At 54.6% G+C, this 23,203-nt stretch overlaps 1 protein-coding gene across 2 annotated transcripts in view; it reads right to left on the bottom strand.

Annotated features, from left to right (window-relative positions):
- Positions 1-282: 282 nt before the first annotated feature.
- Positions 283-23,203, bottom strand: part of ST3GAL1 (ST3 beta-galactoside alpha-2,3-sialyltransferase 1) — a 67,350-nt gene continuing 44,429 nt past the window's right edge. For both annotated transcript variants that reach the window (XM_081070866.1, XM_081070867.1), the window contains exons 4-9: positions 11,826-12,717; positions 10,729-10,925; positions 9,488-9,667; positions 8,145-8,190; positions 6,779-6,898; positions 283-4,898 (exon numbers count right to left, since the gene is read on the bottom strand). In XM_081070866.1, the coding sequence (XP_080926992.1) occupies positions 4,725-4,898; positions 6,779-6,898; positions 8,145-8,190; positions 9,488-9,667; positions 10,729-10,925; positions 11,826-12,137 (1,029 nt within the window). In that variant the 5' untranslated portion in view covers positions 12,138-12,717 and the 3' untranslated portion in view covers positions 283-4,724. The remainder of the gene's footprint in view (positions 4,899-6,778; positions 6,899-8,144; positions 8,191-9,487; positions 9,668-10,728; positions 10,926-11,825; positions 12,718-23,203) is intronic.

The following is a 23,203-nucleotide window of genomic DNA, read 5'->3' as shown; positions in this document are numbered from 1 at the left end:
TTCTCACAGTTGGTAGTTGTGCCCATTTCACAGATGAGTCAGCTGAGGTTCAGATAGGTTAGATGACTCCCTGCAGTCACACAGCAGGGAGAGGCACAGCTGTGTCTGAGGAGCGGCTACCGCTGCCTCGCCGGAACCTCTGGGTACTTGGTCGGGTGGATGCTAGCAGGAGGCCCTCAGGAGGCAAAGCATTGCCCTTTTTAGGATTGAAAACACCTCCTGAATGGAAATTGCGAGGGGAACCATGGCATGGCCTTCCCAGAAAAACGACAAACGCATTCAAACGATAAAATAGCTCTTTTTATTCACTTTGATTCAGATCACTGGAAATGTTCAACAATAAATAAAATTAAGCAGAGGCTGAGGAAGGCGACTCTTGCTAACTTCTTTCAAAATTCAACCAGATTAACACTCAGCTCCAAAACACAGGAGCAAGGCTGGGGGGTGGAGGGCGAGGGGGAAGGAAAAAACAAATTTTAAAACACCACCAACCAACCAAACTAGATTGCAAAGAAGAAAAAGTGCTCAGGAAGCTTTGGCTTTGACGTGAATTCAGTGAAATGCTAGCTCAGGTGGGCACCGTCCTGGGGGGCGGGGGTCCTGAAGCAGGCCCGCCTTAAAGCTGGCCTCTGGCTCAGGGTCCTGGACAGGGGGACCACAAATGGCGGTTCCGGTCTATGACCGAAGCTGTGCAACACAAGTCTGAATCTGGAAGCAGGTGGGCTGCCTGTAGGAAGCACAGGGCTCTTTCGTAAGAAAAAAAGTTGCTAATACTCTGATGTTGATAAAATGCCTGCTGTTTCTCCTAAGCCCCCTTTTCCTTGCACAGAGGTGTCACATAGTAAGTACTCCAGGGATCAGGGAGCTGGTGTTTTCATGATAAACAAGAGCAGGAAAGGTGACTCCATCTCAAAACTTAGCCCAAGTGCCTGAGGAGGCTGACCGGCTGGTGGCCTGTGGCATGTTTGCTGCAAACCAGACGTCCACGATGGACATGACAGCTGCTGGTTCCTGACGGCCCATGGCTGGTCACCAGTCATCTTAAGTTGGACAGCAGTGAGTCAGGGCTTTGGCTTCCTTGGGAAACTTTCTGTCACAATCAGGTGAGGGACAAATGAGTTGACACTGAGTTGACAAATGAGGCAGGTAAGCTTTGGAGAGGTTAGGAGACTTCCTGGTTTTCCATTTTTTTTCGTGTTGGGCTGCTTTGAAGAGAACGGATAAAGCAAACATCACAGTTCTAAATGCTCTCCGATCCTATTCTGCCTATGACCCAGAGGCCCAGTTCACGTAGAGGTAGCATTGGCGTCTTGCTATTCCTTCTGGCCACCACCATAGAGACCAGATGCCATCGAGCCTCCAGACCCGCCCTTCTCCATTTGCAATGCCCTTCCCATCAGCTCGTCTGGCTCCAGCATTTCAGGTCCCATTTTCTTTTATCTGGTTTCTCCCACTAAGCCCACCCCATGTGGCTTGCTGGGCAGTAACTGATGAAGCCAGGTTTTCAAAGGGCATCGATACGAGAACTTTCTTCTCTGCCTCCGATTGCTCCTGCAGCCAGAGGCGACTAACCCACCCCCGTTCTCTTCCACCAGGTGGTTGAGGACGGGGGTCCCGGGGGATGTGGACGTAGGTGTGGATTTTGCTGCTGGTGGCGCCTGCTCCTGGCTCACTGAGGGGGACCTGACCCCCGGAATGCGGCTGAGATCGCTCTCCCTCATCGACCCGGCCTCTTCGGCTTCAGGCTCAGCACTGTTTGCTGCAGGTAGAGATGCCTCTGCTCCCTGCTGGAGCCCGGGGCTGGTCCCCAAGCTCTCTGCCTGTGGAATGGAGGCGCCCTGGGCTGCAATCCAGGGGCCTGAGGGAGCCCAGCTGTGTGTGGTGGACATGCCAGAGCCTCCTTGTTCTCCGGCCCACACACGCCCAATGCCCTGTGGGAAACTCTCACCCGATTCTCAGCCACCCTTACCCCAGCTATGGATCCTCATTGGCTTCAGTCAATTGGTGCATTTAATTCCAGCTACAATGACTGGACTTCCTTTTTCCCCAGTTAAGTCCCCTTTGCTAAGCCAATGAGACACAGAGGGTGCCTGCTGGGGCTGTGAGTGCAATGTTGTCTCCTCCACTGGAGGAATGAGAAGGCAGAGACTGCAGCTTGCCTGGGCCACTGTGTGCAGCCTGAGGAGGCAGCTCCGTGGCAAGACAGCAAAGTCTGAAGCCTACACCCAGTGACAGTGCTTTGAGATGCAGGATGGTGCCTAGCTGGGAAAGCTCACCTCTGGACGTTTTAAACCTGGAGCCAGAAACATCCTATTTTTGCTCAAAATGTTGGACTTGTGCTACCTGTCACAACTGGTTCACTTTTGCAAATCACTTCCCTTCTCTGGGCCTTGCTTTTCTTATCTGTAAAATGGGAGAGTTGGATATTCTGAGGGCTGAAAGACATCCCACAGCTTGAACAGCCTAGTGGGAGGGAGAAAGAGACAGGAGAGGGCCCAGATGGGGACACTTCCTCCCTTTGAAGACCTGCTCCGACTCAGCAAAGCCCAGAAGCTCTGATTGCTCGCTCTGAACCTGACCTGCCTGAACAGACTCAGCTTGTAAGAACAGCAGAGTGTGCACGAGTCAGTCCACATTGCTCCCTGTCTCGGTGCTCACTTTTCTCAAGGTCTGTCCCTGGATTAATCAGCCAGCCACCAGATACTTGTTGAGTTCCTCAACTCAAGTTCTGCTATGAGCTCTGCTCTTCCAGGATTTGACTTCACAACAATTTACAAGACTTTATCAGTGAACAGGGTCTTAGGTTTGGGAGGATTTTAAAGCTGGAACAGGATTTTTTTTTTTTTTAAACACTTTCTGGATTCTGAATCTTTGAGAATCTAAGGAAAGCTGTGGAACCTTTCCCCAGGAAAATGCTCATATGTACAGACAGGGAAAAATTAAACATGGCATGCAATTTCCTGGGACTCTTATGAGCTGCCAGACACCACCTATGGCCCCTGAGCACCCACAATTCCATCCGCCCCCCATTTACATATGGAGAAACTGAGGCCAGAGAGAGCAGGGCTGACCGAGCACTGCAGGGAGCAGGGGATGCAGCCCCTGGCAGACTTCACCCCCCACCAGGAGCCTGTCACACCTCCTCAAAGCAGCAGCGGCCTTTTGGGAAATGCTGTCAACAGGAAAAGCGGTTTTTCTGATTAAATGTCAGTAACTGGAGCCAACCCTCCATATCCTCCTTTGCCTGTGACTCCACTCCCCACCTGGCCCTAAGGTGTTTGGAGAGTCGTAGCCTGAGACTGAATCTAAGTTCACAAGGTAAACAAAGGAAGGTGGGGCTGAAAGGAGGTACAGGGCATTCCACAAACCCACCCACCTGCCACCCCAGGATCTGCCCATCACTGAGCCCCCGAGCCCGAGGTACTGCCAACCCCCGAGTCTGAGGATTCCTATAAGGCTTGTGTTAAGCTCCCCGCTCCCCAGCTGCCAGGTGGGGCAGGACCTAACTTAATTAGCCTCCCAGGACCAGCAATAGAGTGAGAAAGTGCACAAGATATCAGCTGAATTCAACAACAGAAAAATCAATAAATAATCAGGAAGGTGAACGAGGAAGAGTGAGAGGATGAGGTATGACTTCTCCCTCTCTGACAGTCACATTCCTAGGATGGTCCCCAAACCCTCCGGACACCATGCTGGTGGCCAGCAGGGACTGGGCCCAGAGCATGGGCTTGGAAGGTTACAGGCACCAAATCCAACAGTCTGTGACAATAAGGGTGACGTTCCATGGCTCATGAGCCTCTGAGAGGCGTTGAGTGTCATCCGAGCTTTGTTCCAAGTCAGGAGCTGGCTCAGGAAACTACAAAAGATGTCTGTCCCCAGCTTTGAAGCAAGGAGGGCCATTGCCCGGGGATCCTTTTTCCGAACCGGGTCATTTGCCTCCTTTCAGCCAATGCATGCATTTCGACCCCAATACAAAGGCACATGGAAGTAGTCAGATCTGCTCTCAGCCATAATTTTCACCACAAGGATCGATTACTCAAGAGCATATCAGCTTGGGAAGAAGACGTCTGCTGGCGTCAGAAACCTTGCCAACATGACGACCTTTAGGGTGGGGAGCTTCTCCTGGCTATCACACACGAGCTTTGGGAAGAAACGGAGAGACGGGCGTGTCACACCAAGTGAGAGGCCAGGTGTCGTGCAAAGAAAGGCGTCATCTCATCCCCAGGGCTGGCATGGGCCACGTGGCCCTGCCCTGGAGGCCATCCTCACTCAGAAATGTCCCAGCGAGAACCAGGTTGGGAGTTAGCCCTGGGCTCCTCGGCAGAAGGACGTCTCTGCCCATTTTCCCTGGGAAACTGTCCTTTCCTTGACAACATTGGGCGTCTTCAGTATCTGCTGCCCCACGGCTTCCAAAGCCCAGATGACCTATGTGCTTGGAGAATGGACCTCTCCCGCATCTCCCCACCTGCCCTCAGCCCTGGACGGCAGTGAGCGTGACTTCCCACCCACGCCAGTTCTGAGATTTGCTCTAAAGCCCTGGCAAGGCTTGGTGACCTTGTTGAGTAGATGTTGTCAAACGCTGGGACGCAAGCGGCTGAGAGGGGCACCTGGGCACACCCTTGCGGCTGGCCCTGGAAGCTCGCGGAAGGTGACGGCTCCGGCGAGGAGCGGGGGCTGACACGAGAGGTGTGCTCCGGTACAGCCGTGCTGAACCCTTCGCAGCTTCATCTGCCCTTGAATATCCGGATTTTGTGGATGGACTCCAAGGTGGCCGTCACATTGGACTCAAAGTCTCCATCGTGCACCCCAGTCTTGCGAAAAGCCCCCGCCGATGGGTTGTTCTCCCAGTAGTGGTGCCAATTCCCTTTGCTGTCCGCCCCGAAGCCATACAAGTCCACCTACAGGGGTGAAGCAAAGGTGAGACCAGACAGCGGGGCAACAGGTAGGACCGCAAAGAAAGGGAGCCTGCAGGCATTCCCAGAATCTGTCAACAGAGGGACCAAGGACTCCCAGAAACCCTTCTCTAGGTTTCTGGAACTCTCAAAGGCTTGGTGATGCGAAACTGAGTTAAGTAAAAGTCTGATGTTGATGGCACAGTGGGGTCTCACCTCGGGGCAGGTACAGCCTCTAAGGCTTGAGGAGCTAGGGAGGGAGGGCATGGAATGGAGCGGAGAGCAGTGCTCTGAAGCCTAGCAGGCTGCCGCACACCCCAGCTCTGCCACTCGCTGGCAGATCCTACAAGAGGCAGATCCCTTCTCTGAGCCTCACTTTCCTCATCTGGAAAATGGGGCCAAGAGTAATGTCTCCAGTGAGGCAGATGGTAGGAGCTGATTCTTTTCTTCCCTTAGGCTGATATTTATCTGGTCCAGGGGCCCTCATTGGGCAGTTAGTGGAGGCCTTTCTTACATGACACACACATTTACTGAGTGTTTATTCGGAGCCAAGCACTGCACTAAATACATCAGAGTTCAGACAGATGCCTTTTTCAGGGCCACCTGGGTGGGTGCTGGGGAAATCGGGGACACAGGAATCAGGCCTCAGCCCTCAGCACTTATAACTCATGTCAAGCACCTGCTGAGTGGCCCATGAGGGACAGGGCTAATATCAGGGCTCTGACAGCACAGAGGAGGGAGGGACCAATGACCGAGAGGTAAGAGAGAGTTAGGCTGAGCAGATGACATTGGAGTTTGGTCTTGGAAAATGGGTCGAAGATGGTCAAGAAGGGACACAGGGAGGGGCTTCCAGGGAGGGAAATGCTTTCTGGGCTGCAGAGTGCAGGACATATGTGAGGTGTGGGGACAGACTGGGGGCAGAGGACAGCTCTGTGGCAAGTGCAGCTCTTTCATTCAGTGCTGGCGTGGACATGGGCTGCCCCAGAGCAGGAGGGAGGAGATGGAGCAGCGTATCTGAGGCAGAGCCGCCGCATGGGGTCCATGACCAGTTGGCTGGAGGTGGCAGGGGAAGGGGTAGGAGGAGAGGGAGAGATGGATTCTGGAGGGAAAAGCCAGGTTTCTGGCTAAGAGACAGGGATGGTGACAGAACAAGCGAGGCTGGGATGGTGGACATGCCTGGCAACCTCTTGACCCCTCCCTGAGATTTCTAACCATGAGTCCGGCCGGGTGGGAGTGGGGATGGGCTGCATGCGAGAAGCAAAGACATCTCGGTGCCCTGCCTGAGCCCGGGGGCCGGGGAGGGCGTGAAGGGCCCTGTGGCCTGTCCCCTGCTCCTCTGCCCAGGGTGGCAGTGAACACTCCAGAGCCCAGATGGGAACCTGGCCCCGCCTGGAGGATGGCGAGGCAAGTCCACGAGGGGCAACACACACCTCCCAAGATCACTGGTTCTCAATCTGGGTGGACAGGGGAACCCCTGGGAGCCTGGTTCTCTCTCTCAGAAATTCTAGTGAAAGTAGGGCTGGGTTGGGGCCTGGATGCTGAGATTTATGAGGATTCCAAGGAGCCACCGAGATAGAAATGACAGCCTCGCCCAAGACTCCCATTATAATCTGCTCCTTTATTTTGCCCCTAAGTCTGCGCTCGGCCTCACACAGCACCCTGAGAACGTTCTGGTAGAACACCACTACTTGCTCCTTAAAGCACCGTGTGAGAGGCCCACCGTGGAGAGAAGGGATGGGAGCTTCCAGCGGGGTGGGCTACGCTGGGGCCTGGGGTCAGGATGGAGGCCAGCCTGACGTAGATGGTCTCCCCGCCTCTCTTGGGAACATGGAGGGAGAAGCCCTGGTCCCCAGGGAGGCCACGTGGGCACAGCGGAGGTGGCATACCTCATCGCAGATGTGCAGGGAGAAGATGACCGAAAGGATGCCGGTGGATGGGTACCGCCCATGGCTCTTCAGCCAGCTTTCGAAGACGTACTTGATGAAGGCTGGGTGGTATATCAGGATCTGCGGGAGGGGAACACGTGGGAGGCGGCTGGTGAAGGAGACCACACTCCTACCTATCGGGGGCCACGGGGGCCACGCCGGCGAACGGAACCAATACCCCTGCACTTGTGCGGTTTAGGCTCTCGTGGGGAAAGACGGACAGTCACCTAAATCATCAAGAGACAGAAGATGCTAGAAAAGGAACTATGGGGGTATGGAGAGAAATAGAGCTGAGAAAGGTGATCAAGGCCTAAGTGAGACGGCTCGCTGAGAGGGGGTGACATCTGGATAACCATCAAATACGGCCAGGGAGTGAGACGTGAGGAGGTTCCAGGGAGCAGCACGAGCTGGGGGCAAGGACACTGCTGTCACTGCGAGGACGCAGGTACTGAGCCACCCATTCCACCCAGGAAGTGACCCCGTGTCCTGCTTTCCCTCTCCTCATGTTACAGGTGAGGAAACCGAGGCTCAGAGAGGCTCAGCAACGTGCTCCATGTCACACAGCAGTGGCAGAGCTGGGCTGTCCTGCTATCAGGGGTGGACTTGGTCCTATCACCCACAGCTGCCTCGAGGACAGCAAGGGGACTGCTCAGGCAGCAGAGATTGTGCACGTGCAGGGAGCCTAACCCAGCCCCAGGGAAAGGATTGGAGCGGGGATGATACATGACGCAGGTGAACGCTTCAGCTCTCAGCCTGGTTTCAAGACTGGCTCTCTGAGCGGCTGTCCCTTCCACTGGCTCTGCCCTACGGAGTCACATGTGGCCTCTTCTCTGGGCAGTGTGGCCCCCCGCAAAAGGCAGGAGCTGGAAGCATGAGGAGGACTCAGTTCCAGTATCATCAGAAACTAGCTGCGGGTCCCCATACCAGGGCCCACTGGGGAAGACGGACCTATGGAGACCCAGGTGAGCTCTGGCTTTGAGAAGCTCACGGGGTTGGTTCTCAAGCTGGAGCCACGTCAGCAGCCCTGGAGGCCTTCTAAGAACCCTGGGTCCCTGATTCAGTGGGGATGGGATGGACCTGGGCACCTGCATCTGTGACAGTCTCCCAGGCGATGCTGTGATCTGGGGACCCCCTTGGAGAAACCTTCCCAGTGTTGGTCTGTCCAGCAGGGAAGCTCAGTGGGGGCTACACCTGCACCAGCCCGGGGGCCCAGAGACTCTGGGCCTCACATGCTGGCACAGCGGGACGTGATGCTCTCTCTACCACCTTGTAGAGCCTTGCAAATGAACTGGAGTTCGGGGGACAAGGGCCCTGGGCCTCCACTCACCTTATTCTTTTGCACTTTGATCTTCTTGGGGACAGGAACGTAGGTGCTGCGGGGGGAGAGAGCAGGTGGTTAATGTGGGCAGGGGGCCGGGCTGCCTGCAGGCAGCTCTGGGAGCAGCACTGCGGAGGGAGGGAGGGAGGGCGACGTGGGGGAAGAGCGCTCCTTCTCAGGGGAACCGCCGCCTGCTGCAGTGGCCTGTTCTAGACACCAGAGGGCGATCTTGGCTAATTTGAGGACCTGCTGTTTTTTGTGCCTTCTCCAGGGGACATTAAGAAGAGGGACTTGCTCCAAGCCCTCCACACAGCCTGAAGGAGCACAGTGGGGGCCAGAGCACCCACCCCCACAGATGGGGTGCTGGCTGATGAGGCCCACACTGTCCCCTATTCATCTGCGAGGCTCTATGCGCCCCCGAGATAAAAGGTCACCTGGTGCAACTTATGCTCCAGTGTCCGTGCGTGGGACCAGGTGGAAGGAGAGGGCAGCTGAGCCCAGGCAGCCGGGCACCTCCCTGCCCAAGCCAGCTTCCCTCACTGCCCTTCTCCTGAGGGTGCAGCTCCCAGTTTCCTGCACCCCAATCCTAACCGGGCCTCAGACAAGGAGACTCAGGGCCGTCTGGATTGAAGCCGCTTCTCTTCGGGAAGAGTAGGGACTTAGGAATCGGACCCAGGTGCCAGCACGGCTCTGTGTACAGTCTAGCCTTGGGCGCGCTGCCAGGCAAAGCCTCAGGGTCCTCCCTGGGAGGCTGGAGGTATAATAACAACTACAGTGAGAACTGTCAGACAACATGTGCTCAGTGCCAAGTGCGGCACCCGGAACAAAACAGAAGCTCGGAAGACGTGAGCTTTCCCAGTCTCACATGATTGATGACTCAAGCAGAGCTGATGTGCTCCCCACCGCCTCTCCCCACCTGCCCCCCACCCCAGCCAGGGCCATTTTCAGTTTGAGAAGCAGGGGGCTGTCGTCATGAGGAGCAATGCAGAGCGAAGCAAGGGTCGGAACTGACATGCTCAGTCCTTTCCGGTGGGGACCCCTCCCAGGAATTTCCAGGGTGCCCGGGGAAGCACACCACAGTGGTCCAATTGGGGGCCTTGAGGAGGAGGAAGGCTGGGGCCCGGGGTGTGTTAAGAGTGATGGCAGGTGAGGGACCAGGGAGAGTGGACAGTCAGCTGCAGGGCTCTCTCCTGCGTTCCAGGACAACGTATGAGGAGGGGTGCATTGTCGGGGAGGAAGGCTGTGGTGCAGGGAACGGCATGGTGGGGGGCCGGGAGGCACCCACGCAGCAAGGAGAGGCAGTGAGGGGCCAGGCAAAGGACTCTCCATCCAGACACCCCGAGGGGACTTACTGAGAGATGGTGCCTGTGGTGACGGCACTGATCACCCACTGCAGGTCCAGGGTCTTGAAGGGCACCAGAATCATGCTGACGTTCTCTGCCAGGTCCCTGAAGCTCTCAGGGTACACGAGATGGTGGGTGGTCTTACTTCCCACGTCGGCCTCAAAGCCCACGGTGGGGGCCTTGTTCATCCTGGGAGGAGAGCGGAGAGAAGAACACACATCGTATCCATGGGCCCCAAGTCTGGGAGTCAGATTTAGCTCCGCCAGCCTGCGGTGTGACCTCAGACCCACGCCCTCCTTCCTCTAGTTTCCTCATCTGTAAAACGGAGACAGTGAAAATGCAGCTCAAAGCCTTTTGCTATTTTGTCCTCTTCTATTCTCTCAAGCGAGCCTAACCTCCGTTGCCCCTGATGACCTACGATGGGTGAGGCACTGCCGAGGCCAGGTGACGTACCTCATTGAGGGTCAATGAGACCCGTGACCAGTAGGTACTTTGTGGTCCTATTTCATGGCCGGAGAAATCTGAGTGCCAAAGAATATGTCGCAGGACAGAGTGCTGCCATGCGGCAGCTTTGAAGGCAAGTCTGCTGACCCAGAACCTGACTCTTTCCCTTCACCATGGACGCTCCTATTCATTGACCTCCAGGCAGGCTGAGGCTCCAAGAGGCCAGCTGAGTGCTCCAAGAACAAAGTCAGAGGTCACAGAAGCAGGCGAAGATTTTACTAGGTGCCTGGGGATCGCTAGCCCCAGTCTGGGGCACTCGTGCCTCTGGGTCGAGTGAAAGGTACGGCGGAGATTACCAGAAACCCAGGGGAGACACGGGACATCTTCCTGGAATATCTGTTTTATGTGGTGATAGGAAAATATGTTTTACATTAAAAGCATTTAGTTATATTATGGGCTATATTGCAAAATGGGATGAATTTTAAAGACTAAACGAGAATCTTCAAATTAATCTTGCCGTCTCGCCAGGCTTCTCAGTGCCAAGCTCCCTGCTTACTGGGGACCTCCCATGCACAGTTTCCTTTCTGTATCCAGAGAGGTACTTAACGTCCACCTCCATCCTGCACAGCACCAGTGGAGAAACTGAGGCCAGAGGGTGCAGTGAGAGGCCTGGGGTCTCCAGGTAAGTCTGTAAGTAATAGGGCTGGGAACTTGACATCCTGCCCCTGAGCTAAGATGCCACCTTTAGCTCCACAGGGTCCCTGGGTGCAGCAGCGTGGGCCTGGGGTGAGGGTCCGGGCACTCACCTTAGCACAAAGTCATGGCTGTCAATCTGAGGCCCGTACCAGGACTCCTTCAGGTTGCCCGAGTTACCCACCACGGCACAGCGCCGACAGCCCACGGACTTCTTCTCCAGCAGGGGGTCCATGTTCCCAGGAACCACTTGGAACAGCTCCTTGATGGTGTCATTCAAGTTACTGGGCTGCTTCTCCCGCTGCAGCCTCTGTGGGCAGAGAACAGAAGGACACAGGTTAGCCTGGCGGTGCTGCCTCTCACTGGGGGGGCTCTGCCACCCCGCTGTTGGGCCCCAAAATGTGAGAGATGGATGGACTTAAAAAAGGTGGAGTATATACACAATGGAATAGCATTCTGCCATAAGAAAAAAGGAAAAATTTGATATATGCTACAGCATGGATGGACCTTGAAAACATCATGCTTAGTGAAATAAGCCAGACACAGAAGGACAGATACTGTATGATTCCCTTTATATGAGGTCCCTAGAGAAATCAAATTCAGAGACAAAAATTAGACTGGTGGATGTCAGGGCTGGAAGGAGAGGGGAGGGGAGTTACATACAGAGCGTTTGGGGGGATGATGAAAAAGAGCTGGGTACAGACAGTGGTGACGCTTAGGTAACCCCGCAAGTATGTAATGCCACTGGAATGTACACATATAAATGGTTAAGATGATGAATATTATTTCACCACAATACAAGGGAAACAATAACCCAGGATTAGACCTGCTTCTGGTAAGCTCTCCTGGGGCAGCTCCAAGTAGATCCTGACTCAATCAGGCGGGGCTGTGCCCCAGAACCTGCGTTTCCAACAGGCTCCCAGGCTAGGAGACGGAGAACTCCTGGGGGCATGGCCACAGCCAAGCTCCCCTGCGGGAACCTCCCCGGAGACCCCCACCAGGAAGGGGCCCTTGGAGCCCTACCACTGGGAGTGCTCAGGACCAGAACGTCCTCACAGGACATTCTGATTTATTCACGGTAGATCCTCAATAAATAATTTGTGAATGAACGAAGGACCAAGGTTGTGAATCCCGCAATGCGCCTGGCAGGGCCCCAGGTGCCTGAGGCCCCCCGCTCACCACCAGCCCCACACTCGGCCCCAGCTCTCACCAGCCACCAGCTGTAGGTGTCTTCCTCCAAGAGCGCGTTCTGCGCTGTCAGCAGCGGCTGCATAGACCAGTTGAACCTCTCATCGAACCAGGACGAGACCTTTCGCTCTCCAATGCAGCGGGCGCAGGTGCAGGGCCTGTGAGAGTAGCTCATCAGCTTCTTCAGGTTCTCCGAGAACTCGATGACCATCTGCTTGGGGAACCAGGTGGGGGTCACCACGGTGTGGGAGTAGTTCAGGAGGAAGGAGGTGAGGAAGATAAAGAGGACGAAGAAGGTGAGCAGTTTCAGGGTCCTTTTCCTCATGGCGGCCATTTGTGCTTTCCTGTGAGGGGCTGGAGGAAATCACGCCTAACGGAGGAGGAACTTGAAAGAAAAACCCCAGCGATGGAGGCTGGGTCACAAGGCAAGGCAGGGATTCCCAGAGGCCCTCAAGGCCTGCTACGGCCGATTTCACTTCCGCTGGGTGATGGCCACCCCGGGGCACTGGACATCACTCTGTGATACTCGGAGGCTAAGTGGACCACTCTGGGTGAGACGGCTCTTTTTGCATAAAATGTGTCTCTTCCGTTAATCAAGTAGCCAGCTTTGTCAGCATTCCTTGAATAGCTGATAACGTCTCTTGACGAAATGTTAATCAAACTTAATACAGGTGACTTCCTTCCCCATCCAAAGGGGCTGAGGGCTAATTAATCTTGGTGACAGTCCTGGATCCCTGAGGGGTGAGGACCTGGAAAGAAGGTTCACGGCGCAGGACAGAGAGAAGCTCTCTTTTCACTGTCCTCTGGAAAGGATGGTGTGCAATGATCCTTAATTAGAACTCAGTCTGTCCATGCTGTCACCAGAGACGTGGCGGTTAGGCAGCTTAATGAAGGCACTGAGGGTTGTCTGTCATCTGCACAGAAAAGGGAAAAGAAAACAGGATGAAATTCTATTACCTTATTATAAATATATATATACATTTCTCTGGCCCCACCTGCTCTGGGATGAATTCCATTATCTTCTGCTTTGTTGTCAAGCCCACGTGGCAGATGGCTAGGGACGACTTATTTACCCTCTTGAACCTGGGTGTGTGCATGCATACAATGGGATGTGAACACCTATGCTGCAAGGCTCCTAAGGGACACAGAAGGTGTCCCACCCATCTTTCCTGCAATCAAAACCTAGTACACTTAAGCATTCAATCAAAGTTTGGGAACTGAGTCAACCACGCATGTACACAATTAGAGGTTGCTAAGTACACACTACTTTCTCTCCCACTCTTTTTGGATTCTAATTTCAACAACAACTAAAAGGGTATACGCTTAGGGGTTGTCCTAGCTTCCGCCTCGCCCAGCATCCAAACTCTGCCACTTAGTCTCAGTCCCATCATGTGGGCTTTATATCCAGGTTCAAGTTCTGGTTTGCCAGCTGTGTGTCCTTGGGAAAGTTATTTAACCTTCGCGGCCTTCAGTTTCCTCTTCTGTAAAATGGGGAAGTAATACCAACACTCACAGAATGAGTATGAAGGTAAGATAAAATGATGGATGCTGAGTTTCTGGTACCTATTAGGCAATTGCTAACCTTTAATTTTCCATTTTCAATGAATGGATATTCTTGGATGATCCACTAGGAGCTGGGCATTATGGCACATTCATCCACATCTATTTCCTCAGATAATCCTCAATGCAGACCACCAGCTACATAGGGGTTTCCCGTTTTGTCCTTGGAAGAAAGTAAGATTCGGAGAGATAAGTGACTTGCCTAAGGTCGTGGGGAAAGGAGGAAGCAGGTCTGAATCCAGACCCCTAGCCCTCTGGTTCCATGAACCTGGAGGGGTTGGGACACCAGGGATGGGGGGCTCTGCTCTGGAGGAACCCCGTCTGCGAACTGGTCTTCAGATGACCATAGTTGGAGGGACATAGAGAAAGGGGAGTCTATTTAATCAAAGAAAGCAAACAGAAACTCCTCAGATGCCCGTAACCGAGTCCCCAGACTTCACCGACGTCCTCCGCCTTCTGCAGGGAACGGCCGGCCGTGCTCACAACTCTGCACTTGATTGTGACTCCTTTGTTCTTTGCTTGGACTGTGTCCCCATTGCTATATGTCTGATCAATTCCTCCCTGTCCTCAACCTGTTGCTCATTGACAAGCAGGATATATATTTTTTTCCAAGAAAGTGACAGTTGAAGGGAGATTACTTACCTTCTGGTAGAAAGAGGGGCTGCTTAGAAATCAAATGAAATCCACCGTGCCTTCCTAGAGACACAAAGACTATTGCAACCTCCTACAGCTTCCTCAATGCCTCAGCATTTTGGAATGCCTCAGGTCATTCTGATTGGCCTACTGCTCCATTTTCCACTTTTCACAACAACTGGCTTGTATTTAGAACCCAGTGGCATCCATAGTTGTCCCATCCAGCTACCCCCGGCCCCTCTGTCAAGTAGCAACTCTGCCATTTGAGTTAAATTAACCCTCAAGGACAGGCTCTGACTTAACTTGACCAGGATGTTGTTCCCAACCCCTCTTACCATGGTAATTGCTCCAGGGATGGGAATATGTCCTAATTCCATCCAATCAGAGTAAAACCCCCGACATTTGTAGGACGGGCAGAACCTTTCTTTTGCTCTGGCCACTTTGATGTTTGAATGTGGAAGTTAGAGTTGTGCTAGCCATTCTGTTAGCTCATGTGGAAGAGGTGACTGTTGAACAGGGCCAGGCAAACAGTGTTAAACCCCTGATCCAGCCGTACCTGCACCCTACCCTACATTTTGACCTTTCAGTAACATGAGAGAATAAATCCCCTTTATTGTGTAAAGCAGAGTACTTGTAACTTGAAGCAACATGACTGACCCACAGGTCACAGCTGCTCCTGCCTCTGGGCTCCTGCCCAGGCTGTCCCCACTGTCCAGAAAAGCCACCCTACCCTGCGTGGCTCTTAGTCATTCTTTAGGGCTCAGCTGGCACTGACTCCTAGAGAAAGGCCTGCCCATCCCTGCCATGAGCATGACACCTGGCACACACGTGGCATGGAAGAATACAGAAGTGAATGAAGGGAACGGCAAGGAAGGGCCGACAATTCAGAGGAGAGATCTAAGCAAGAAAGTACATACCAAGACTCGGAAGACTGATTTTCATCAGACCGTACCATTTGCTGTGTGACCATGAACAAGTTATCTAATCTCTCTGAACCATTCCTTCAACTGGAAAAGGGGGCTGATTACAGAGATTCTGCTTCCTCCTCAGTGCTGTCAATCAAGCCAGAACTATCCATTCCTCCAATTCACGCATGACGTATTTGCTGGGCCCTGTGTTGTGCCAGGCACTGGGCTAGACGGTTGGGGCACATGGTGAAAGAATCCAGGTAGGAGCGTCCTGAGCATCTAAGGTCCCAGGGCCTCCGGGAGAAAGGGGACTGGGGTGCCGGCATCAGCGTGGAAGAGAGAAGCAGGTAGTGGGACCAGAGAGGAACAGGCCTGTATGTGGGTAGGTGTGGGGGTGCCATTGTGGAAGTCATTATCAAGGCTAAATCTCTGAGTGACACGGAGCCCATGGGAGGGTCTCAGCTAAGGGAGTGACACGGTCTCACCACATTTGTCTTTGTGAGGAGCAGGGCCCATGAAGTTCTTACTATGTATCCCAAAGCCAAGGGCAGAGGGAAGTTCACTGAAATAGATGACTGTTACACGGCGTGGATCGAATAAGATCCGGGGTGAGAGGCCAGGTTTCCCACAAGGTCCCGGCTCCACCTGAGAGCTAGGAATGCTCAGCGGGCCCTATGGCTGGGATGAGAGTTGGGACAGAGGGCAGGGCTGCACAGCAGAACCAGGGGGACGGCGACACCCTCCCCCCCGTCAATCTGGTATGTCCTGGTAACCATATCACCAAGGCCAGGGTGCTTGCTGGATACCACCTACCAGCTGAGCTGGTATCAATTAGCACTTTCCAAAGCACTGCGGACAACTGCAGTGGAAAATCAAGAACACCCCTTCACCCCTTCCCTGGCCCCAGGGAAGAAAGGAGGAATGCGTGACTTCTCTGTTCTCTATTACGTGAGGCCGCCGGCAACCATGGGGGACGCCAGCCCTGGCTCCCGAAATGGAACCCAGGCCAAGATGCCACGGGCCAAGGATCGCTGTGTGCCAAGCGTGTGGGGAGAGCCGGCCACACCTCCCCAAAACAAAGAGGAAGAGAAGAGGGATGGGGAGAGAACACAGCTCGCCAGCTGTGTGCAGCACTACAGCCATCTCAGGGCCACAAACCGAAGAATTGTAGGAGGCACAGAGAACGTGTACGTGACAGGTCACCAGAGGCACAATGTTGACAAATGTCAGAGCCCTTTCAAGGACTCCGCGAGGATTTCCCTAAGGAGGATTCCTAATAAAGACAAGCGCCCCTGGCAATAGGGTAGAGGTGGCAATTACCAGTCACTGAGAGGAGAATTGTCTTAAATGCTTGGAAAGCCAAATGAATGAACTGTGTGGGTTTCTGGACGTGTAACAAACGCCTGCTGAACTGTGCAGTCCTTATCCCAAGGCTGGGGTGGCTCCCAGCTCCTCACACAGCGCCCCGCAGTGTGGCCCTACGTGCAATGACTGCAGGTGGGCGGTGATATTAGCACTTCTCCTAAAGAGCTGCCACAGTTGCCCTGTGATCTTCACACCCACCGGGCGGGATCGGCAATCTTGCCTATTCCCCTGAACCGGGAAACCGAAGTTCCGAGAAGACAAGTGACGTGTCCAAGGTCACACAGTGAGACCCAGGCAGAGCCAGCGTGACGACACAAGTTTCTGCCTCCCGGGATCTTTGGACATAGCCATGGCGAATGCTTCTACTTAATCAATGCCTGCTCTCGTCTTCCTGATTTCCTTTCTTGACATTTCTCTGGGACTGACTTCTGTTCTCTTTGCAACGTCTTACCTGGATGCCACTTTGTCCTCTTCTGCTGTGTCTAATCTGTTTCAACGGTATGTTACGTTCTTCATTTCCATTCCCGTATTTTTCAGTTCTAGAAATGCTACCTGAGTAATTTTTTTGTATAAGTTCCAGTGTTCTGGAGAAGTTCTCCATCTTGGGTCTATTTCTATGGTCTGTCTTCTCTCTTGCTCTTTCTTTGGTCATTTGGTTCTGTCCCGTGGCATGGTGACTGTGGATGCTGTGTATGACGGAAATGCAGAGTCTCTGGATGCGGCTGTCCTTATTCAGAGAGGAAGTTGTTTTCTCCTGGTGGGCAGGTAGAGCAGGGGCACATTTTCTTGTTCCAGCTGGTGACGGGGTGCCAGGAGCTGCACCTTAGTCACCTATGATGACTGGTCATTTCTGGTTTCCCCTTGTGGATAGGGTGTAGCCCTTCCCAGGGCATAGCTGGGGTGCCTACCAAGGCACCTCTTCTTTGCAGCATGGCATCTCCCATTTCTGTCTGCCCTGCGCTGACAGATTGCCAAAAGCTCAGTCTAGCCTTTTAGGCTTGGCTGCTGTTTTTGGCTTGGTTTTGTAGGCTCTGGTCCCAGGCACCTTAAATACTGGCAAATGCCTTCAGAGGAAAAAGAGATGCAGAATAATAACTCTTCTTTGTGGTTCCCTTTGCTCCAGGTTCTTGGTTCCTTAGGTTTGGGCTCGGTCCTGAACTGTACTTTTTACTTTGTTTTATTCCCCAGCCTTGTAAGACAGCCCCCCACACTGAGCTGCTGCTCTCAGCCTGCGCTCTGGACCCTTCTATGAGTCGGCATACCCCACGTGCAGGAAGGTGGAGGGAGTTCAGGCTCACCCCACATTTCCCTTCTGTCTGGGATCTTCGCCCCACAAGCCCTGGCTGCCTTGGTTGCTCTCCAGTGCCTTCCGAGTTGGGTTCCTATCTTACCCACTTTTTATTCTCCTCGGTGAAAGAATTCTTCTGACACAAGCTTCTGCCATAGCTAGACGTGAAAGCCATGGTGTCTTTCCTCTGCCCCCCTATGTGCCTGGAGCCTGGTTTGACATCCTGCACATGTCCGGGGCTTGGCACATCTGGCCAGAGGTGCCTGGGAAAAGCTCCTCACACCAGTGGAGTGAGCAGGTCGTGGGAGGGAAGGGGACAAATGAACAGGTTGGTGGGTTGCAGCTGCAGTCTGGTCTGCCCCTGGTCACCTTTGTAAGCATCCCTGAATGGAATCCTTCTGCCTGAAGCTTTGCCTCAGTTTCTTCCTCCATATGCTTCGTACCGACCTCACAGGGTTGTGTGGAGAAGGACACGAGGCAGTGCAGGGAACGTGCTCTGAGTGGCACCTGGCACGTCGTGAGTGCTCCTGCCTGTTAGGTTTCATTACTAACACCCCTCCAGTGGTTTCCATCTTCCTACACAGAGTGCCATCTAACACACTCACCCCCTTCCATCTCTGCCCCACACAGTACAAGTTTGCCAGAGCTCCGAGAAGAGCCAGGCCCCAAACTGCAAGATGTACGCGGCTCCCCTGGCATGGCACATCTCAAGGGAAGCTCAGAAGGCGTCACGGATTGAAAATGACCGCAGGAAAGGCAGGCAGAGGGCTGGGAGTTGGTCTGGATGCTGCAGCCGGGGACGGGGCCCTGTAGGGGAAATCCGAAACGCATCGAGCCCTCTGCCTATGACCCCAGGGACGTTACATGGGCTGTCTGAGTTTCAAGGCCCTCATCTGTAAAATGAGGAGAAAAACGGTCTCTACCTTCCAGGTGGCCGCACAGAGCACTAATTCATCTATGAACCGAAGGGACAGCCACCGTTTGTGGAGGGCTTTCCCTTTGTTGGTCCCCGCCCTAAGCACAACAGGGCATCAAACTGCCTGAGCCCACAGCCTCACGGAGGTGGTGCTGAGTGCTGTCTCCATCTTCCAGAAGCGGAACAGAGGCCCACCCGAGTCCAGTGAGCTGCCTAAGGAGCTGGCATTCCAGCCACGGCAGAGCCCAGCAAGCACTGTCTGGGTGGGGGGTGTTCCCTGCCCTGAGCCTGGTGTCTGAGCTGTAGGAGAGGGACGGTGACCATTGCCACTACACGGGGTTTGCGTGTGGCCCGGCTCGGGGCCGAGCATGAGCTCTCCTTTCCTTGTTTTGTTTTCTCCCTGGTCATCTCGTTCCAGTTCAGCTCCTCCCGCTGAGTCACCCAGGAAGTTGGCAGCTGTTCTGCAGTCCAGCCCAGATCTGGACCCACTTGTTGGCTCCTTCTTCCCCGGGTCAGGGAGGATGGGCCACAGCAGCAGCCAAGCCAGTTCTTCCAGAAACATCATCCGGAAGAAATCCAGCCTCCATGAGGGGAGGCCTGAGGACACAGCAGTTCATACATGTAACTCTCTGCACCCCCAAGGAGGGAACAGCAGTGATTTGGCAGTGGCAGACTGGGGACCACTGAAGGGCGAGGGAAGGCTCTGTGGGGGAGGTGGCCCTGGGGACGGACCTTAGAGATGGGGGCTCTGACACTGATGGAAGAGCGGAGAGGATGGGGTATACCAGGCGGCTCCCCAAAGCACAGGATGGTGGCGGTGGCGATGGGGGCACCTGGCACAGTTAAGGAAAAGGGGGTGGGCGGGGCCAGATCATGGAAGTCTTCAGGAATGTGGTCCCCGCTGAAGGCGACAGGGGACCCGCTGATAGTCTGTGAGCAGCATATGGAGGCTGGACAGCCAAGGGTGTGCAGGAGGCCCCTAGAGTCTACACAGGAACCTCGCCTCCATCTTGGTGCCTTGGGAAGCCCGTCTCCTTGGGGGCCTCAGTTTCCCCACTCCTTCCTGCACTGACTTGACCATTTGCCCAGGTGCCCCACACCCAAAAAGAGCTGGCAGGCGAGGAGAGCCCTTCCTTGCGCGTGCAAATGCCCCCGGACTTACCCTAGTACCTCTCACGTGCTCCTTTGTGGGGAGCTGGAAGAGAAAGCAAAGGTTCCCTGCAGCACGACTGGAGGTTCAGAGTGGGGCGTTTGGAGAAGCACCCGCAAGAAACACGATGATCCAGGATCAGGGCCATATGACAAAGAGCTGGATACGTTTTCCTACTTGGAGCTGCACAAAAGGAATTTAAATCCACAAATCTCCTTATGTGTGTGGAATGAGGGGTGCTCAAGTCAGAGTCCTAAGACATCCACATAACATCCGAAGCGTGAAATGTGCTCAGAAATTTAGGGAGTCACATTGCATGCACATCCGGGCTGACAGGTGTCCCCAGGGGGTGGGAAAAAAAAGAGAAAGGTTTTCCTGATTTGGGTGGGACAGAAGTCATGACACTGGAAAGACATTCAGAACTATGAACCGCACCCCACCCCACCTCAGGCGTCTGTCCCTGGTTCCAAGGAGCTTATGAATGAGTGAGACGCTGGGGCCCAGGGGTCTGGAACAGGAGTTTAGACAGTTGACGTGAGGCTTAAAGAGATAACTTTCCTCCCAGGCCCCCTGACGTCCGTGGGGAGATTTTAAACATTCTGGATTCACAGAGGCATCCAGAAGCCTCCTGAAGGGTTTGGGAGACAATCTCCGGTGACGCCCAGAGTGGGATTCAGACCTCAGGATAAACCCAGCCGCAACGGGGTGAGGAGCCCGGCCCCCGTGCGGTGCTAAGAGAGACGGGAGCCCCAGACAACCAACACGTATTCGGCATGAACCATCCCAGACACCAAGGGTTGGAGGGTGTCATGGCGTCTCCTGGGGTCGCTGGGGTAAAACTGCCCTGGACCAGCCCCCCGGAGTCCTAACTGGGGAACAGGAAGGGCAGCTCAGTAGAAGGAGTCACCCATTCAACTCCGCAGCACTCTGGGCCGAGCCAATCGCCTTCCTGAGCCCTGGACTCAGGGAAGACCGTGCCCCGTGGACATGGCACGGCTGTGAGGTCCACCGAGAAGACTGGGCGCCTGGACGCCTGCAGCACATGGCAGGGGTCACACCACTGGGCCAGGGAGCTCTCAGAGCAGCTGGGAGCAGGCAGCCCTGCAGAGGCGCGGGGAAGGAGACAGGAGAGCACAGGGCAGCCTGGGCAGCAGCCCAGCGAGCAGGGCAAGAGCGCAGAGGCCAGCAGAGGCCTGGCACACCACGGGAGGCGTCTGTCCCCAGAGCCTCGAGGACGGGGTGGGGGCTGGAGCCAGAGAGAGCGTGAGCTATGAGCACTGACATCTCCCCATTTGCACCCACCGCTGCTGAGTCCTGGAGAAACCCATGCGAAGGCATGTTGGCAAAGGAGGTTTGGGGCCCCATCCCTGACGTCCACCGTGGTGTGCCAGGCATCGAGCTGGGCACCTCTCCCAGGTGCTCATTGCATCCTCATAACAGCAGTGCCAGGGGTGCTGCTTCCTCTTGAATATGGAGGCTGAGGGCCATTGTTCAAGGGCCACGGAGGTGAGGGACCCGAGATTCGACCCAGAGTCCAAGCCTGCACGGCACTGGCCGTGCCTGCAGTGATGCCCACCTCTGCGGTGTCTGCATTTTACACCAGGTAGGAATGGGAACACCCAGAAGGTTCTCTCCCTCTCTGAGGCGTCACAGCTCCCAGCCACGCTTCCCACCTTGTGGCATTAGCAGTTACTGAGACGCCTCGTCATCCAGCACTTACTGGCCAGAGGGGACTCAGCCAAGTTAAAGGACCCACTCTTCAGGGGCATTCACCGGGTCAGCAGTGGATGGAGGCAGAGAACTCAGGTCCAGAAGTACAACGGGAAGACGACCACAGGAGCTGCAACTCCAAAGCCTAATCAACTGTGTGACCTTGGACAAGTCAGCTGACCACAGCAAACCACACCCTGCCCTTCTGTGCAAAATAGAAACAAAGACAAGTGCCCCAGAAGTGCTGAGAGGATGGAATGTGAGGGAAGAGCCTTGGCCTCAGCAGGGGGTGGGGGGCATAGCCTATCTGCTCCCATCTCTACACTAATCCCATTGAGAATGGACATTTCGGGAGCTCTAAGAGCTGGTCTGAGAGCTTTATTCCTGTTAACTCACTGAATACTACTACGCCCATTTTACAGGGGAGCAAATGGAGGCCCAGGGAGGTTAAGCCGTTTGGCCCAGGGTCGTGTTGCCTAAGAGTGAAGCTAAAGGTGGTCTGAGCAGCGCAGCCGCAGAGCCCTGTCTCTTCACGCTCAGTGGCTACTTCTCAGTGTCAGGCTGAGCTGGTCTCACAGCCGTGGCCCGGCATGGAGCCCATCACCTCCCCTACAGGTGTGTCCACACAGGCGAGGGGCTCAGCCCTAGTCCCACCTCCGCCCCCTCTCCGCAAAGCACTCACAACTGCTACTCACCCTCTAGCCAATGAAGGAGGTAAGTCGGGCAGGAGGGAGGGAAAGAGTCAGTGAGGCTGACCCCCCCCCCCCCAGGACAGTGCATACCCTCAGCCTCCTGGCCAGAAATGCCCCAGGGAGAGAGCCGTTCTGCCTCAGCTCCTCAGGGCTGGGGGCGGGAGACTGCACACCTTGTCCCCAGCTGCCATCAAAAGGCCTCCCACTTGGAGAACACAGCACTTTCCCAACCTCTTGTTCTGCCCATTTTGCTTCAAACCACAGAGGTGCCCTTTTATGTCCTGCTAAAGTGCAGTGGTGAGAGGCGGGCTTTGAAAGGGCTGGCTGCTCCCCTGGGGTCTCAGAGAGACCAAGGCTGGACCGGGTGGCAAATACAGGCATGTTTCCAGGCAGAGCAGGGCAGGGCAAACACCACACGAGGCAGGGCTCTCCGTCTGAGGGTTCCAGCCCTTATGTTTCGCCAGCTGGGTGACCTCTTGAAGCCTTCCTCACCTGTAAACGGGGCACTGCAAATCGTCATCTGCGAGTGCCCTGGGCTGATGCAGAGACCACAGGAGTCTGTGGGGGACACTGAGGTTCTCTCCAGGTGAACAGGGCGGGGTGGGAGTGGGGGCCGGGATCTGAAGAGGGGCCGCCCAGGGTTTTCTTTCCTCCATACTTACACCCTCTGGGGTCCTGACCCTTTGGCCTTCTCCTTCCCTCTCCAATGAATGACCAACACCACCCTGTATCAGGAAGATACTGGAGGCTGAATTTTGCTGGCAGGTATCTGTGTGTGTCTCGTGGACTCAGAGCTACACACCAAACATTTTGATTCTCAGCAAAGAAATGGAATAATCCAAGACCCAGAAGCCTGAATGATTAGGATGAGTTTGCTTCCTCTTACTAACGCAGACAAAGCATGTGGTCTTCAGACCCAACTTATATTCACTCAGCCCCCACAGTGTGCCCAGATGCTAATGTTCTCCCTCTTTTGCAGGTAGATAGGCAGGCTTAGAGGGCAAGCGCCTCCTGATTAGCCAGGACCTGGGGTTGGTCCCCAGAACCTTCACTCCCTTTTGTTTCCTGACCTTAGCCTCTGAAAGTATCGACTCAGCTATCATCTCCCCTAGAATCTAAAGCGTTGACTTTGAGCTCAGACTCCAGGCGTGAAAGTAGTGGCATCTTTTCGACAGTGC

This window comes from Rhinolophus hipposideros (genome assembly GCF_964194185.1).
Source record: "Rhinolophus hipposideros genome assembly, chromosome: 13".
NCBI classification, from domain to species: domain Eukaryota; kingdom Metazoa; phylum Chordata; class Mammalia; order Chiroptera; family Rhinolophidae; genus Rhinolophus; species Rhinolophus hipposideros.
Note: the sequence above shows the minus strand (reverse complement) of the source record. Positions and strands in the feature narration are given on the sequence as shown.